The sequence below is a fragment of the Gossypium hirsutum genome, chromosome A03 (genome assembly GCF_007990345.1).
Source record: "Gossypium hirsutum isolate 1008001.06 chromosome A03, Gossypium_hirsutum_v2.1, whole genome shotgun sequence".
Classification (NCBI taxonomy): domain Eukaryota; kingdom Viridiplantae; phylum Streptophyta; class Magnoliopsida; order Malvales; family Malvaceae; genus Gossypium; species Gossypium hirsutum.
This window is the reverse complement of record NC_053426.1, coordinates 108,478,131-108,494,738: the sequence shown is the minus strand read 5'-3', so window position 1 is coordinate 108,494,738 and position 16,608 is coordinate 108,478,131. Positions and strand designations below refer to the sequence as shown.

Here is a 16,608-nt window from a genome sequence, read left to right as displayed (position 1 = left end):
TATTGCGTTTTCTTATGAGAAAAAATAGGGTCGATTAAAACGTGATAAACAGATGGAGGTGTTTCGGACTACATTGGCGGATTGTGATTTGAATGACTTGGGTTGGTGGGTCAGTAGTTTATGTAGGAGAGAGGTTGTCTCCTAGGGACAAACATACTGGAACGTTTAGATTGTGTTGTTGCTAATTCAAGTTGGGTGGATGGCTTCTTAGATAATTGTTGTAACTTTCTCTGATGTTGCAACTAGATGTCATGGTCTGTCTGCTCGTTGCTCCTTTCAGTTTGAGACGAAATGGGTTTATGAACAGGCTTGTGAGGATGATATTCGTTGTGTCTGGAATACTTGTGAGGGGGATGTTCCTTATAGACTGGAAAATTTGGGCAAAACTCTGTTAGATTAGTGGAAGACTCTCTATCGTGATCGAAAAACGGACTGCTCGGATAGCATCGGCTCCCTTGGTTGAATTGAATAATGAAAATCCTACTGAGGATATTCTGGCCGAGATTGTTGATGTCAAGCTAGCATTGAATATGGAAGCAGATAAGGAGGAAATTTATTGGGAGCAATGAGCTCATGCTAATTGGTTGAAACAAAAGGATTGTAACACTGCTTTCTTTCATAAATTTGCTTCCCATTGAAAATGTGTAAATACTGTTATTGGTTTGAAGGATCAAGATGGGTCTTTTGTTTCTTCAATGGACGCCATGGCTTCGATCACCAAACAATTTTTTGAAGTCTTATTTTCATCCACCAATCACAGTATTGATGAAGCCATAGCAACGTTCTCTATAAAATAATCTTCAAAGTGTTTGGTGAATAGATTTCAACGGGTACTCGATGTTTGTATTGATAAAGTTCAAAGTGCATTTGTTCTTGGCAGAGTTATTTCTAATAACGTTCTTATTGCCTATGAGATTTTGTTTTCCTTTAAGAAATGTAGCGTTGGTAAAGTGGGCTCCTTTGCTCTCAAGCTGGATATGAGTTAAGTAGAGCTTTTTGGAAACTATGATGCTTTGTATGGGTTTTCGTAGGCATTGGGTTTCACTGATTATGAGTTGTATTAACACGGTTTCCTATCTGATGGTGCTTAATGGTCAATTGGGAGAAATCGCCCATCCTTTGCGAGGTCTCTGTTAGGGAGACCCTTTTTAAGTCTTATCTTTTTCTAATCTGTGATGAAGGTCTTTCTTCCTTGCTCCAGCTAGCACAGCGGGAGGGTATTATTCGTGGCACACGTATTAGCAGAGCTGGTCCTCGTTTATCATATATATTATTTGCTGATGATAATGTTCCCTTTGGGGAGGCCATTGTTTCAGGTGCTCATAATATTTGATCCATTTTATGAGAATGCAAGGCATATTCGGGACAACAAGTGAATTTAGACAAGTCTTCGATTTATTTCAGTACGAATGTAGATGAGTTTGTGTGCCATCAGATTAGTACTAGTTTAGGAGTGAAGTTTACTTTTAACCCGGAGAAATATCTCGATCTTCCAACTATGGTGGGATGGCGAAAAAGAGCAGTTTTCCAACATTTCAATAACCGGCTCAAAAGGTATATTGATAATTGGAGTATGTGTTTTTTGTCATTAAGGGGGTAAGGATGTTTTTATATAATCAGTTCTACAGTCAGCTCCGACCTATGCTATGCAATGTTTTTTACTTCCGTCTTCTTTATGTAAAGAGTTGGAATCTATTATTTGTAAATTCTGGTGGCAAAATTCCAGCACGAAAAGAGGAATTCATTAGTGTTTATGGCCTTCTTTATGTGAGCCAAAATTGTAAGGTGGTATGAGTTTTCGGGATTTATCCAAGTTCAATATTGCACTATTATCTAAGCAGTTTTGGCATATTTTATTGATACCCGATTTTCTTTTGAGTAGGATTTTGAAAGGCAAATATTTTTCAAATTCAAAATTTTTAAATGCTCAGTTGGGTTCTTACCCTTCTTATACTTGGCGTAGCTTGTGGAGTACGCGTGGTCTTTTTGAAAAAGGTCTAGGCTGGCGTGTGTGCATTGGAACTTCGATTTCCATTTGGAATGACTGTTGGCTTCCAGGACCTGGTGGCTGCAAGGTACAACACACAACTGTTACTACTTCGGTTAGTTGGGTGAGTGACCTTATGGTACCAGATTTATACAAACGGGATGAGGTTAGAATCCGTGACTTTTTTGTAGTTGATGAAGTTGAGAGAATATTGAGTATTCCATTGGCCCAGTTTCCCCCCCCCCCCCCGATATTCTTGTCTAGAAGAGCTCTCCTACTGGGCTCCATACAGTGAGAAATGTGTACAATATGTTACTAAGGTCTTCTCACACAGATCACTCGTATGGTGTCTACAATGACATCTCGCTTACTAGTAGTTTTTGTGCTAAATTGTGGCATGCTTAAATTCCACCGAAAATTCGAATCACATGCTGGTGATTTTGTAACAATTATGTTCCTAAGCTTTCTAATCTTTATAATAGGCAGGTAATGAACAACAGATTTTGTCCCAAATGCTCTGTTGAACTAGAAACTGTGACAAATGTTGTACAGGAGTGTCCGATTGCTGCGACAGTATGGCAAGCGTTGCAAATTTCATTGAAGATTCTATCAATTTAATTCTTTTTACAATTTGGGCTTTGTGGATGGGGCGTAATAGAAGTTATCGTGAAGGACTTCCTCAATCGGTTTCGAATGTGGTGACTTTCATCCGGTCATACCTTCGGGAGTATTCCTTTCTGGGGGAGGGCTCACAGCTTTGTGTGGGGGTTCCGGAGGTGCGATGGTAGCCTCTGCTTGGGCCTTTTGTGAAAGTAAATTTTGATGCCTCTTTCTTGTCTCACTCTAGGCAATCTTATTCAGGGATTATTGTTTGGAATGAAGAGAGTTTGGTTTTGGGAGCAAGTATACAAATGCATAGTAATGTACCTAATATTTTTGTTGCAGAGGCTCTTGCTTTTTTCCAAGTAGTCTGTTTCGCGGCAAATCTAGAGTTCACGCATGTTATTGTTGAGGGGAACTCTTTGGCGGTGGTTAAGAAAGCCAACTCCTTGTCTGATGACAGATCAGAGATTGCGGTGCTCATTAAAGAAGGAACATACAGGCTTAGCAACTGTTTTACTGATACTATTGTTCAACATTGCTTTCGAAAGGGTAATAGAGTTGCTCACCATCTTGCTGCCATGGGTGTTGGTCAAAGTCTTGATCAGTTTTGGGTGGAGGAGGTGCCGCTATCGGTGGAGCCTATTGTCGCCGCTGATCGTTGGTGGGCAGACCCGCTGGATTAATTTATTGAAATTTTCGTTTCAGATAAGTAGGTTCACCGAATTTTATTCTGCTTCTAGGATGCTTTCCTCTGGCTCTCACTCACTAGAAGACTCTTCCAGTTCATGAGAGTTTGGCTGGTTTTTCTCTGATTTCAGTTTCATGCTCGGAAGGATCTTTTGTTTTCGTTGCGTTCTTCATGTTTTGTCTTTTGATTTGGTTTTGTTTGCTCTGTCTTTTCGTGTGCTGTCGGCTTGCTTTTAATTTTGCTTTCATAAAGGAAAGTCAACTTTTTTACTCAAAAAAAAAAGACATACTATTTTTTATTTTTTAAAAAATTTTATTAAATTTAATAATTTTTTTATAGAAACATTTAATAATTTTATAGACATAAATGAAAAAAAAAACTTAAAACCAAATTAGATCATGATTCTAAATTTTTTCTGTAAATCCATTTTTTGAACTTTCGTTTTATTTAAGATTTAACCCTTGAACTATTCTTATTTTTCACTTTGGCACTTAGACATAAATTTTGTTACACTTTAGTAGATGAACTATCATTCTGTTACCAGGGGATAACAAGGGCGAAGCCAGGGAAGCTGACACGAGCCTCGACTCCCCTTAAAATGTAAAATTGTTATTTAAACCTTTAAATTTATTTAAAAACTTTTAAATTAATAAAGATAAAATTACAATTTGAGCCCCCTAAAATTATAAAAATTTGATTTAATCTTTTACAAATTATAAAAATATAAACTATAAAAAATTAAAATTTCATCCCGCCGTCTAAAAATTGTTCTGGCTTCCTGTCTGTTACCAAAGTAGAAACAGGGTTATAATTAAGGTGTTCGCACCTTTTCAAGCTGTGAGATGTCTTTCAATGAACAAAAACTGTGTCCCCCAACGGGTGAATGCAGACAATACTTTGTAAGTTTTTGTAGACCGTGACACTAATCATAAGAATCATCAAAAGAAGATGGCAACCTTGTTTTCTTTTTTTCTTTCTTTTTTTGCCTTTCTTCATTGAAATGGAATCATACAGATACTGTCAACAGGATGTGTGTCTGGAAGCAAACCTACAAGTATATTTATCAATGCATATAGAATGAATAGATTCTAAAAAATAATAATAATAAAGCAAACTTGCTGCAGCAAATCTAGGAAAAGACATCAAAGCTTCTTCATCTTCTTTATTTCTTTGCCTTTGCGAACCTCAGGCATCTGTATTTCTCGCCACTTACAGTGATTTCGAGAGCCCCGTCTTGGTTATCTTGATTCGATGCTGTTCCCATCAGGACGCTTTTCTCTTTTTCGAGGTTTTCTTTTTCCATCTTTAGCCTAGCCTCTTGTCGGGCAATCTCTGCCTGGAAGATAAAAAATTATGTTCCGAAGAACAAAGATTTGTCAAGCAACTGCCGCAGGACAAAAGTATACACTTATGCAACCATGTACTTTTTATACTGCAATTAGGCTCAACTCAATCAGAATAGTTTAAAATCATTCATGTGCATGCTAAATATATTGGAAATTCCCTTACACCAGAGACTATACATCTACAGATAATTGAACCCTGACAAGTTCGGATTTGAATTCTCTGTAACTCAATCAGCATACTGAACACATCAGAAACAACCTTATAGTAGTGACTGTAGGTCTACAGATAACCAAACCACCAAGGATTTCGATTTGGAATTCTCTTTACTATGCCAAGGATATGAACTAATCAAAGTCAATTCATACACAAGCTCCCACTTTGATTCACGTATTAACAAAGATAAAAGCATGTCAAACCCTATGAAGAGACCACTAAACTCAAAAGGACTAGACATAGAAGAAACAACACCAACATCAATAATTTCATGAGCAATTTAGCTAATCAGCAACATGTCTTGATAAACAAACTATGTCACTTATTAGGAATGAGTATCAGCTACGAATGTGTCTTATATTCGAAATTTTGAAGCTTTTCAATGTATTTGGAAGGTTTTTAATGGGTCATATCTCATATCATTCTCCAAATATGCGCTGGCCAAAGGTGTTGGACATGGAAACTTCAAGACAAATAAAGAGTTGAAGCTAAATAGTAAAAACATAGCAAAGGAGGAAATGGTTCATGGCAATCTAACAGCATCACCCTAATCAAGGACGTTAAGGGTGTGCTTGGTTGGTTGGAAAACTGGAGGGATGGGAGGAAGGAAAGGAAAAGTGGAAAGAAAATGAATTTTGAGTGTGTAAGGTAAGGAAGAAAAGTAAGGGGGAAGAAAATAGGAGAGCAAATCATTTAACAACCTAACGCATAAAAATCAATCCTTCCAAATTGGAATAGTGAGGAGAGAAAATGAGAAAGATGTGCATGTGAGTTCAAAATTATGCATTTTTCAAATGTTTTATTTTCTTTCCTTCCATTTTTGCACCTCTACCGAGCAATGCATGAAAAGAAAAAGGTAATTTTCTTTCCATTTTTCCGTCTCTCCTACCAAGCACACTTATGGAAAGAAAAATTATGTCCTAAATGCTCATATGTAGTTCTCATCATCATTGCGACAATTTAAGAGCAAATGTATTCTCAACAGAAATTGAAGAACCTGTTTCTACAAACCATGAAAACTAAATGTTCATCATTATCAAAAGATACCAGAAATTTACCAGCATAAAGGCAAGAATTTAAGCAAATTAGCCACTCATTAAGAATTAACAAATAAAAACAACAAACACCCATTTTTAAGAACCCCCAATTCAAGATAAATAAAAACATAGTCTTCAATCTCTATGCTTATCAACCTCACTTTCCATTAACTGGGGAAAAAAAAGAGTTTAAAAACAGTCGTAACGCAGTGTAATCAAGAAACTGTTTTTATACCAATTAACGACAAACAATCAACTAAAAATTTCCCATTTTTCTTTAATTGCGAAAGAGAAGGGATAAAAGCAGACCTCACGGCGAGAAAGCTCGGCCTTCCAGGCAGCTTCACGCTCGGCGACTTCGCGCTCGCGTTCCTCGATGTAAGTTTGCATCTCTCTTTCCTTCATTTCTCTGTCATGCATGTCGGCCTCCAAGGCCTCTTTCAGCTCCTCCACGAACTTATCGACCACTGCTTTTATTCTCAGCGACATCTTTGTCTTTTCTATTAAGCTACCGCTCGACCCTTTTTTTCTTTTTGTAGTGAACCAGAGAACTGTTAGCCACTGCCAAACTCTTTCAGTAGAGTGGATCGAACATCGAATGAGAGGCCTTTGAACCCGTTATTTTCAAACGGATGCTTTCCGTTTTTTCTTTGTAAATAATAATGAAAACGAGAGAAGAGACCTAATAAAAACAACCCAGAGAAAGCAAGGTATTTCACCGTATCAAGGCAAAGTAATGATGATAATCGGCTAATCGCCGAAAAAGAAAATTTCTTTTTGGAGAAAAAAAATGGAAATAAAATGCGTGAACAAGGAAGCAACCAATTCATAACCTTTTGTTTTGTTTGTGGACTAGAAGGCCCACGTTGGGGCCTCATTTCATCCCAGCCCACCATTGATTCCTTCGGAAACGCTGCTTTCGTCCTTGTCGCTTCTCGTCGTGCTGCCAGAAATATGGAAAATGGGGTAATTTATGGTTTTGGTCCGTTTATTATTCTCAAATTTGAGATTGTTTTTATTTTATTTTGTATAATTTGATTTTTTTTATTTTTATAATGTTATTAGTCAGCCTGGTTAAATAATTATATGTATTTTTCTTAAAAACACCCTCTCCACTAAAAATAAATATTAATATACCATTTGGTATCTATATTTGACTTCAATATTCAATTTGATACCTGATTTTTTTTGTCACAATTTGGTACCTAAGTTTGATTTCAATGTTCAATTCGGTACACAAACTAAGCAACATCATGCGGTCCAATAAATATTTGACATTGTGCTCTAGTAAAAAAATATATGTACTTAATTGAAACAAAAAAAAACTCAAGTATCAAATTAAGCATTAAAGTCAAACTTAGGAGGTATTTGTATGGAACAAAGAAAAACCCAAGTATCAATTTGAAAAAACTCAAATACCAAACTGTATTGAAACCAAAATTAGGTACCAAATTGGGGAAAATAAAAACTCAAGTACCAAACTAAACATTCTAGGCAAATATAGGTACTAAATAGTATATTAACCCTAAAAAAATTTGATATTAGTTTGATGAGTTGGATTCAACATTTTAACTGGAATAACTAACAGTATTAATTATTTGGATTAAATATTGAGGTAACAAAAATAAAGAGATTAAATTATGTCAAATTAAAATATAAAGAATAAGATTGTTGATCTTGAATATAGTCATTAAAGCTTCAAACATGTAAGCATTCTTCAGAACATGATGATGGTTATCAAAACATCAGACGCTATTGTTCAACCACAAAGTAAACTGGCAAAATGAAATGCCATGACAAGAAGAAGACATGACACATCAGGCATGTTCAAATACCACATTATCCAGGAAGTTGCATGATGAACCATGTTCTCTTTAGCATAGATAAGTGGTAAAACTGTTTCCCTCATCATCGATACATCATTGAGGATATACCTTTAAGTATGAAGATGTACATTGCTGGTACCTTACAACTCATCTCGTGAATCTCCATGTCCTCCAGGCGGGATGTATGATGTGTAAGCTTTGATTATAGACTCATATACCTCGATTCCTCTCAAGTATTCGGCTTGGTTTAGGAACTGCAATAATAAGGTAGAAAAGAAAACAGTCAAATCACATGCCAGATAGTTGCTAGCAGCCTAATTTGCTATTGACATATGAGGGTAATCATACAAGATATACCTCATTATGGTCATGAAGCAAAATAGGAGTGTTAGCCATAGGTGAGAAGCCGATAGCCGGCAGGCCTAGTTTCCGAAAATTTTGAGCATCTGTAGAGGCAGGAAATATCTCAGGCTTTCCTATTTTTCCATTAGCTTTCTTGATAGCTTCTTCCAACAGAGTCCACCATGGATTAGAACTGTCGGTTGCAGTCACAAGGGGCCTTCCCAGGTCATCATGCAGTATACCCTTTGCCTTAAACTGCCAAAACAGATAACCGGTTCAAAAAGCAACAAAAGACCGCTTAGGTTTATGAGATAGAATTTGTGGCATGCAAATGGCAAACTACTATGCGAAACTCCTAGAAATGGATAGCTTTCCAACCCCTTTATTTTCTTCATTTAGTTATCTTTGTGATTCATGAGATCTCAAGCTGATATATATTGAAGTTTCTATGAAATGTGACAGTAATAGTTTACTAAAAATATTAACCATTCTTTTATAGTATTACCAAATATCCAATTTGCTTTCAAAGTGAGAAATGTTTCAATGTCTCTACCTCAAATGTCATGTTCCGCGAAGCAGGTGCCCATTCCTCAGCTATCTGTTTCTCCAGCGACTCTAAATCACCAATCGGTGGTATTCGAATATCAAAACCAGCCTCTGCTTCTGAGGGCTGCAAATTCATGACGAAACCCTGGCAGGCAAACAAGAAGAAGAACTGCAACTTAGAGGCTGAAATCAAGATATCACTAATAGTTTATATTAATGAAAAGAATACGTGTGTGGACTGCGACATACCAACAAAGCTATAAAAAGCAGACAGTATACTCGTCATTATTTGCCATATGAAACAATGCAATTATGCTACAGGCCTAGAGCTTTGCAAACTGACAGATAACACATCTAATTTCTAAAAAGCAAATTAATTTTCCAAATGTTAGAAGTTACTTATGCTCCAATAAAACTCATGAAAACAGCCTCAATATTCCATCCAAGCCTAGTAGGATGCCTCGTCTTTAGGCTTTGCAGAGTCTGCATAACTTGCCTTGTCTTACGACTCAGCTGTAAGTTTCAGACCCAGATATGTATCTAATCCGGGTATGTTTAATTTTTTTTCCTAATGTCCAAATATGCATTGACACGAGTGTTTCAATAAAAATGAAAGCTCATTACTAATCTTGGCAATTGATGAAAGGTATCTATGCACCAATCCAGCTCGAAAAAGCCAGTGAAGCCACCTTCTACATGAGACAATTAAACAATCCTTTGACAGATGCAATACAGGCAAATTCTTCAGTGATTTTTATGATTAAAATCAGGAACTAAACTAGAACCAGAAAACAACTTTAGCTAGGGAACTGTACAGCAAATATCAGATTGAAAGACGTAATCAAAGCAGTAATACCAGTACATGTAAAATACAAACTGAAGTGAGTTAAACCAAGAGACTTACTGTTGGGGAAGACGTGCCAGCCTTCAAAACGGCCATATTAACCGAGATGACTTCCCCTTCAGCCTTCAAACCTGCCTTCACCAAATCGAACTGAGAAGCCCTGAACCTCCTAATACTCTCAATGCTCTTGAAAAGGTTCTCCATGGCACTATTCTCATAAAGCTTCGCCCCATGTCCAGGAGCTCCATTTGACTTTATAACCAACCACCATGGAGCCCTCTCCCCATAGAATACCCTGTAGTTTGTTGTTCCAATAGGGTCGGAAGCGTGTAAATTATTGTACTAAAAAATCACACAAAGTTCAATTCCCAGGAAAGAGAGGTGGATCACATGGATCTCTTAAATACCAAGTCTTTCCTTAGACAGAATATCCCTTCTATAGTAATTTAATAGCACAATTAAATACTACTATTATACCCTCAAATATTGAAAGAAAAATAGGACAAGAAAGAATACAAGAGTTTTAACGAGGTTCGGTAAATTATACCTACGTCCTCGGGCACTAACACCAGATGATAACTTTACTATCTCCAAAGTATTACAAACAAATAGAATTCCTTAAGAATTCTCAAATGGGAGAAGAGAGAAAACTAAGAGAGAAAGATTGGTTGGGATGAATTGAAATGAGAAATGAGAAGGACTATTTATAGTTGAGGTTCAAAGACCAAACAATAAATAGCCCATTATCTCAAGGACCAAAAAAAAAATTATCCCTTGCCACTTTTCCAAAGTTGGTGGTTGTCATTATTGATTGTCTCCCGTTAATGTTAATGGCAACCATTATTAATTGTCTTCCATTAATGTTAACAATCTCCACCTTGAAGATTTGATTAGGATAATCACATCTTCACACACTTCCTTCAACTCTCCAAATTCGATAAAGCTATCTTTTGTAGTGCCTACAAATGCGCTCTCGAGCGCCATACACCTGAAGGTGCTCAAATTCTCAGGATGTTAATCAAGTTCAAACAATGATTAAACTTGATTGTTGTTACCACCTTGGTCATCATATCTGCGGGATTATCTGCTGTCGGAATCTTCTGAAGTAGAATTTTTCCTTTTTCAAAGACTTCCCTCACAAAGTGATATCTTACGTCGATATGCTTGGTTCTTGAATGATAGACTTGATTTTTCGCTAAATGGATAGCACTCTGACTGTCACAATATAAACTTATGTGACTTTGAACAACTCCTAAGTCTTTCAACAATCCATTAAGCCAAATAGCCTCCTTAACAGCTTCTGTAACTGCCATATATTCTGCCTCTGTAGTAGACACAGCTACTGTAGACTGTAAGTTAGACTTCCAACTCACTGGGGCTTTCGCAAGAGTAAACAGATACCCCGTAGTTGAACGACGTTTATCTAAATCACCAGCAAAGTCGGAATCAACATATCCAACTACAAACTGACCAAGTGCTTCATCCTGTTCAAAAATTAAACCAACATCTACGGTTTTTCGAAGATACCGTAGAATCCATTTCACAGCTTGCCAATGTCCTTTTCCAGGATCATGCATATACCTGCTCACAACTCCAACAGCTTGTGAAATGTCAAGCCTCGTACACACCATCGCATACATCAAACTCCCAACTACATTAGCATATGGGACTTTCGCCATATATTCTCTTTCATCTTCAGTCTTCGGAGATAATTGAGCACTAAGTTTCAAATGAGAAGCAAGTGGGGTACGTACATGTTTTGTGTTTTCATTTACACCAAAACATTGTAATACCTTTTTCAGATATTGCTTCTGATTTAAACAGAGCTTGCCTCTCGGTCTATCTCTACTTATCTCCATGCCGAGAATCTTCTTGGCCTCACCTAGATCTTTCATCTCGAACTCTTGATTCAACTGAGCCTTCAGCTTATCTATCTCATTTTGGCTCTTCGAAGCGATTAACATATCATCAACATACAAGAGTAGATAAATGAAAGATCCGTCATGCAGCTTCTACAAATATACACAATTGTCATATTTGCTTCTTGTATACTTCTACCTTCTCATAAAGCTATCAAATCGCTTGTACCACTGCCTCGGGGATTGCTTCAATCCATATAGCGATTTGTTCAGCTTACAAACCCAATTTCTACCACCAGCATCTGTGTATCCTTCGGGCTGAGTCATATAGATCTCCTCTTCTAACTCACCATGCAAGAAAGCCGTCTTAACATCAAGTTGAGCTAGCTCCAAATTCAACTGTGCTACCAAGGCCAACAAAATTCTAATGGAGGAATGCTTCACAACAGGGGAAAATACATCATTGTAGTCAATTCCCTCCTTCTGAGCGTAGCCTTTAGCTACCAATCTTGCCTTGTAGCGAATATCCTTCTTGCTAGGAGATCCATCTTTCTTTGCGAATACCCACTTGCATCCGATTGCCCTTTTACCTTTCGGTAATTGCGCCAACTCCCAAGTATTGTTCTTCCGGAGAGACTGTATTTCTTCATCCATGGCGCTTTTCCATTTATCACTTTCTAAGTTTTGCATTGCTTCTTGATAAGTGATAGGAATATCATCAACAACGGGAAGGGCGTAGGCCACCATATCAGTAAATCGAGCAGGTTTACGAATTTCTCTCCGTGGCCTTGCAACTGCAACTGGTTCTGGTGTACTTAGTGGTTCTTGGGTCAGAACCTCTTTAACCTCTAATTCCTCCATTGTGGCTGGAGAATTAGACTTATTAACTGGGCAAATCCCCATCTGCTCAAACTCCACCTGTTTTGGAGTACACTCCACCTGCTGTGGAGTATTGCTCGTCTGAATATCTTTATCTGCTACCTTTTTCAATGTGGCAGATTCATCAAAGGTAACATCTCTGCTACAGATCATTTTCTTTGTGCTTAAGCACCAAAGACGAAATCCCTTCACTCCAGAAGTGATTCCCATAAAGAGAGCTTTCTTTGCCCTCGGATCTAACTTTGACTCCTTCACATGGTAATATGCAGTGGTTCCAAACACATGTAAGGAATCATAATCTGTAGCCGGTTTTCCAGACCATACCTCCATAGGAGTTTTTCTTTCTAATGCAGATGATGGCAAACGATTAACAAGATGGCCAGCGTATGTCACAGCCTCAGCCCAAAATTGCTTGCCCAACCCAGTATTGGACAGCATACATCGAACTTTCTCCAGCAATGTTCGATTCATACACTCTGCCAATCCATTCTGCTGTGGTGTATCCCTAACTGTGAAATGTCGAACAATACCATACTCTTGGCACACATCGAAGAACGGATCACTTTTATATTCCCCTCCATTGTCCGTCCTAAGCCGCTTGATTTTCTTGCCAGTCTGGTTTTCGATCATAGTTTTCCATTTAAGAAAAACTCTAAGCACTTCATCCTTAGTTCTCATGGTATACACCCAAACTCTTCTGGAAAAGTCATCAACAAAAGTAACAAAGTAGTGTTTTCCTCCCAATGAAGGTGTCTTGGAAGGCCCCCACACATCTGAGTGAACATATTCCAAAATACCTTTTGTATTATGGATAGCAGTACCGAATTTCACTCTCTTTTGCTTTCCCAGAACACAATGCTCGCAAAATTTTAATTTGCAAGCCTTTGCACCTTTCAACAATCCTTGCTTTGCCAGAATTTGCAAGGATTTTTCGCTGGCATGTCCCAACTTCATATGCCACAACTGTATTGAGTCCAATTCTTTGTTGCCGGAAGCTGCAGCGACTGCTCCAATAACTGTACTACCTTGGTAGTAATACAAGTTATTTTTCCTGATGCCCTTCAATATCACAAGTGCGCCAAATGTCACTTTCAAAACCCCATCTCTCATAGTAACAACTGAACCATTGGATTCCAAGGCTCCCAATGAGATGAGATTTTTCTTCAAACTGGGCACGTACCGAACATCAGTCAGAACTCTAGTTGATCCATCTTTATTCTTTAATTGGATTGAACCTATCCCAACAGTTTTACAGGCATTGTCATTGCCCATATAAACAACTCCTCCATTTAGTTCTACTAAATCAGAGAACCACTCCCGGTTAGGGGACATATGATAGGTACAACCCGAATCCAATATCCACTCATCTGAATGGAACGACGATGATGATGCAACCAGTGATAGTTCAGAGTCACTAGTATCATGCTTAGCAACACAAGCATCTACAGTAGCTTTTCCCTTATTCTTCAGCTTTGGACAAATTTTCTTCCAGTGGCCTTTCTCATGACAAAAAGCACATTCATCTTTCCCGAGTCTGGACTTTGACTTTGATCTCCCCTTTTGAGTTTTCTTCCGAGTGTATGAACGACCTCGGACTACTAAAGCTTCTATATCTCTGATTGAGTTTTTCTGTTTGTCCTTCTTTCTCTGTTCATAACTGTATAAGGCCGCACAGACTTCGCTCAGAGATATATCACTCCTGCCATGAAGTAGAGTAGTTTCTAGGAACTCAAACTCCTCAGGAAGTGACCCCAACAGCATCAAAGCCAAATCTTCATCTTTGAATGTCTCATCCATATTCACCAAATCAGTGACTAACTGATTAAATTTGGTGATGTGATCATTCATTGTGGTACTTGGGACGTATGTGAAGCGAAACAGTCTTTTCTTCAAGTGGAGCTTATTTTGACTGTTTTTCTTCAAAAAATTTTCTTCAAGTGCCACCCACAACTTATTTGCAGAAGTCTCCTTTGAAAAAGCATACCTCTGCTCTCGAGAAAGGCATGATCGAATTGTGCCACATGCCAACTGATTGATCGCCTTCCAATCTTTCTCCTGTACATCATCTGGTTTCTCTTCATCAATGGCAATGTCTGGACCCTGCTGAAAAAGGGCATTTAGAACCTCACTTTGCCACATACCAAAATGGCCCGTGCCATCAAAGATCTCCACGGCCAATCTTGCATTTGTAATTGTCGGTCTTATCCACGTGGACGATGTTGAAGCTCCTACACCAACCGTTTTCTCCATAATCTTTCAATATACCTAAGGAAATCTTTTCTAATGTGGAAGATCAGTTTAAACTGCAACCACAGAGCATACTACGATTAACCTTCGGCTCTTGATACCACTTGTTGTTCCAATAGGGTCGAAAGCGTGTAAATTATTGTACTAAAAAATCACACAAAGTTCAATTCCCAGGAAAGAGAGGTGGATCACATGGATCTCTTAAATACCAAGTCTTTCCTTAGACAGAATATCCCTTCTATAGTAATTTAATAGCACAATTAAATACTACTATTATACCCTCAAATATTGAAAGAAAAATAGGACAAGAAAGAACACAAGAGTTTTAACGAGGTTCGGTAAATTATACCTACGTCCTCGGGCACTAACACCAGATGATAACTTTACTATCTCCAAAATATTACAAACAAATAGAATTCCTTAAGAATTCTCAAATGGGAGAAGAGAGAAAACTAAGAGAGAAAGATTGGTTGGGATGAATTGAAATGAGAAATGAGAAGGCCTATTTATAGTTGAGGTTCAAGGACCAAACAATAAATAGACCATTATCTCAAGGACCAAAAAAAAAATTATCCCTTGCCACTTTTCCAAAGTTGGTGGTTGTCATTATTGATTGTCTCCCGTTAATGTTAATGGCAACCATTATTAATTGTCTTCGACGTAATCAAAGCAGTAATACCAATACATGTAAAATACAAACTGAAGTGAGTTAAACCAAGAGACTTACTATTGGGGAAGACGTGCCAGCCTTCAAAACGGCCATATTAACCGAGATGACTTCCCCTTCAGCCTTCAAACTTGCCTTCACCAAATCGAACTGAGAAGCCCTGAACCTCCTAATACTCTCAATGCTCTTGAAAAGGTTCTCCATGGCACTATTCTCATAAAGCTTCGCCCCATGTCCAGGAGCTCCATTTGACTTTATAACCAACCACCATGGAGCCCTCTCCCCATAGAATACCCTGTAGTTCTCATTGGGAGAAGCCAACCCTGTTCCTCAAAACACAATATTATCCAACAATTATAAACAAATTTAAATGACTTAAAATATTGTTACCTTCATCAAGCACTATATCGACATTCATATTCTTGAAGACATCAGAGGAAGCAAGCATCTCAGCACCATCACGGCTATCAATCTCCTCATCAGGAACAAACGACAGGTAAAGAGATCGTTTTGGGCAAAACCCAGAAAACCTCAACCTACGAATAGCTTCTAGGTACTGCATGCCAACGCACTTCATATCCTGAGAGCCTCTAGCAAAGATATTTCCTTGTTCGTCGATGTGAGCTCCAAAAGGAGGATGAACCCACTTCGAATACTCAGAAGGGACGACGTCAGTGTGAGAGTTAAGGAGGATGGAAGGCAAGGAAGGGTCGGAGCCTGGCCATTGAAGGAGCACAATTGGCTTGCCTTGAACGAATTCGATGACTTGGGATTGTAAAGAGAGGGAATCGGCTTGGGATAGAATGAAATGGGTAGATTTTTGGTAGTCTGGGGATGGTTGGGAAGTGTTGATTTGGAGGTATCGTTGGAACCTTGATATGATTTCGGAGTGGTCGGTTTGGGCTGGTGGTGGTATCGAATTTGAGAGAAATGGAAGCAGTAAATAGAGGAAGAGTAGATGAAGAAGATTGAAAGTGTAAGGTTTCTCCATTGATTGAGTTCCCGGTCGGCTTTGACTTGGAGTAGCGGGCCTGAGTTTAACGTTAACGCTGAAATGACTGGAAAGTGGAAACATAACATTATTAACAGTCACAAACAGTTACGTTATGTTTTTTTACTGTTGAGTACGTTAACATTAAAAAATTAGACCGGTGGAACAACAACAAAATGAAAATAAAACTAACTGGTTTAGGGTTTTAGCGTAAAATTAGGTTCATAGAGTGATTAGATACTATAACTAGATTATAGTATGAGATAAAAATAAATTAAACCTGCTGTATAATATTTCACTTTCCATTCAAATTCAATTTAAATTAGAATTTAGAAATACATCTTTAAAATAGATAAAAATATTTATGATTATACTAAAAAAAATTCTATTGATTATAAAACTCATTAAATCATCATTTTTCAATTTAATTGATTTAATCATCAATCTTATGATAATGAAAAGATTCACCAAAATTAATAAGAAATTATAAATCAGCTGAGTTGTGGATTTTCCCCCAATTTTTTATTTTTTA

At 37.8% G+C, this 16,608-nt stretch overlaps 3 protein-coding genes across 3 annotated transcripts; 1 reads left to right on the top strand and 2 right to left on the bottom strand.

Moving 5' to 3' along the window:
* Positions 1–930: 930 nt before the first annotated feature.
* LOC107940757 (uncharacterized) lies at positions 931–4,072 on the top strand. Its single transcript, XM_016874205.2, has 2 exons — positions 931–2,799; positions 2,933–4,072. Exons 1-2 carry the CDS (start codon positions 2,769–2,771, stop codon positions 3,271–3,273), a joined length of 372 nt encoding a protein of 123 aa, XP_016729694.1. The 5' UTR covers positions 931–2,768; the 3' UTR covers positions 3,274–4,072.
* A 137-nt stretch (positions 4,073–4,209) lies between these two features.
* On the bottom strand, positions 4,210–6,687 carry LOC107940753 (uncharacterized). Its single transcript, XM_016874201.2, has 2 exons — positions 6,185–6,687; positions 4,210–4,614 (listed from the first exon to the last, which is right to left on the bottom strand). The coding sequence occupies exons 1-2, from the start codon at positions 6,362–6,364 to the stop codon at positions 4,441–4,443; spliced, it is 354 nt and encodes a 117-aa protein (XP_016729690.1). The 5' UTR covers positions 6,365–6,687; the 3' UTR covers positions 4,210–4,440.
* An 844-nt stretch (positions 6,688–7,531) lies between these two features.
* LOC107907691 (aminoacylase-1) lies at positions 7,532–16,076 on the bottom strand. The gene is made up of 6 exons (XM_041095580.1): positions 15,476–16,076; positions 15,146–15,408; positions 9,494–9,685; positions 8,597–8,734; positions 8,059–8,298; positions 7,532–7,955 (listed from the first exon to the last, which is right to left on the bottom strand). The coding sequence occupies exons 1-6, from the start codon at positions 16,074–16,076 to the stop codon at positions 7,842–7,844; spliced, it is 1,548 nt and encodes a 515-aa protein (XP_040951514.1). The 3' UTR covers positions 7,532–7,841.
* Positions 16,077–16,608: the final 532 nt, after the last annotated feature.

Coding starts and splice junctions, on each gene's coding strand:
- LOC107940757 (XM_016874205.2), top strand. CDS start 2,769: ATGGTAGCCTCTGCTTGGGCCTTTTGTGAAA. Junction 2,800..2,932: donor TGCTTGGGCCTTTTGTGAAA/GTAAATTTTGAT, acceptor TTTTTGTTGCAG/AGGCTCTTGCTTTTTTCCAA.
- LOC107940753 (XM_016874201.2), bottom strand. CDS start 6,364: ATGTCGCTGAGAATAAAAGCAGTGGTCGATAAGTTCGTGGAGGAGCTG. Junction 4,615..6,184: donor CCGAGCTTTCTCGCCGTGAG/GTCTGCTTTTAT, acceptor TTTATCTTCCAG/GCAGAGATTGCCCGACAAGA.
- LOC107907691 (XM_041095580.1), bottom strand. CDS start 16,076: ATGGAGAAACCTTACACTTTCAATCTTCTTCATCTACTCTTCCTCTAT. Junction 8,299..8,596: donor CGCGGAACATGACATTTGAG/GTAGAGACATTG, acceptor CTGTTTTGGCAG/TTTAAGGCAAAGGGTATACT. Junction 7,956..8,058: donor TGCTTCATGACCATAATGAG/GTATATCTTGTA, acceptor TTATTATTGCAG/TTCCTAAACCAAGCCGAATA.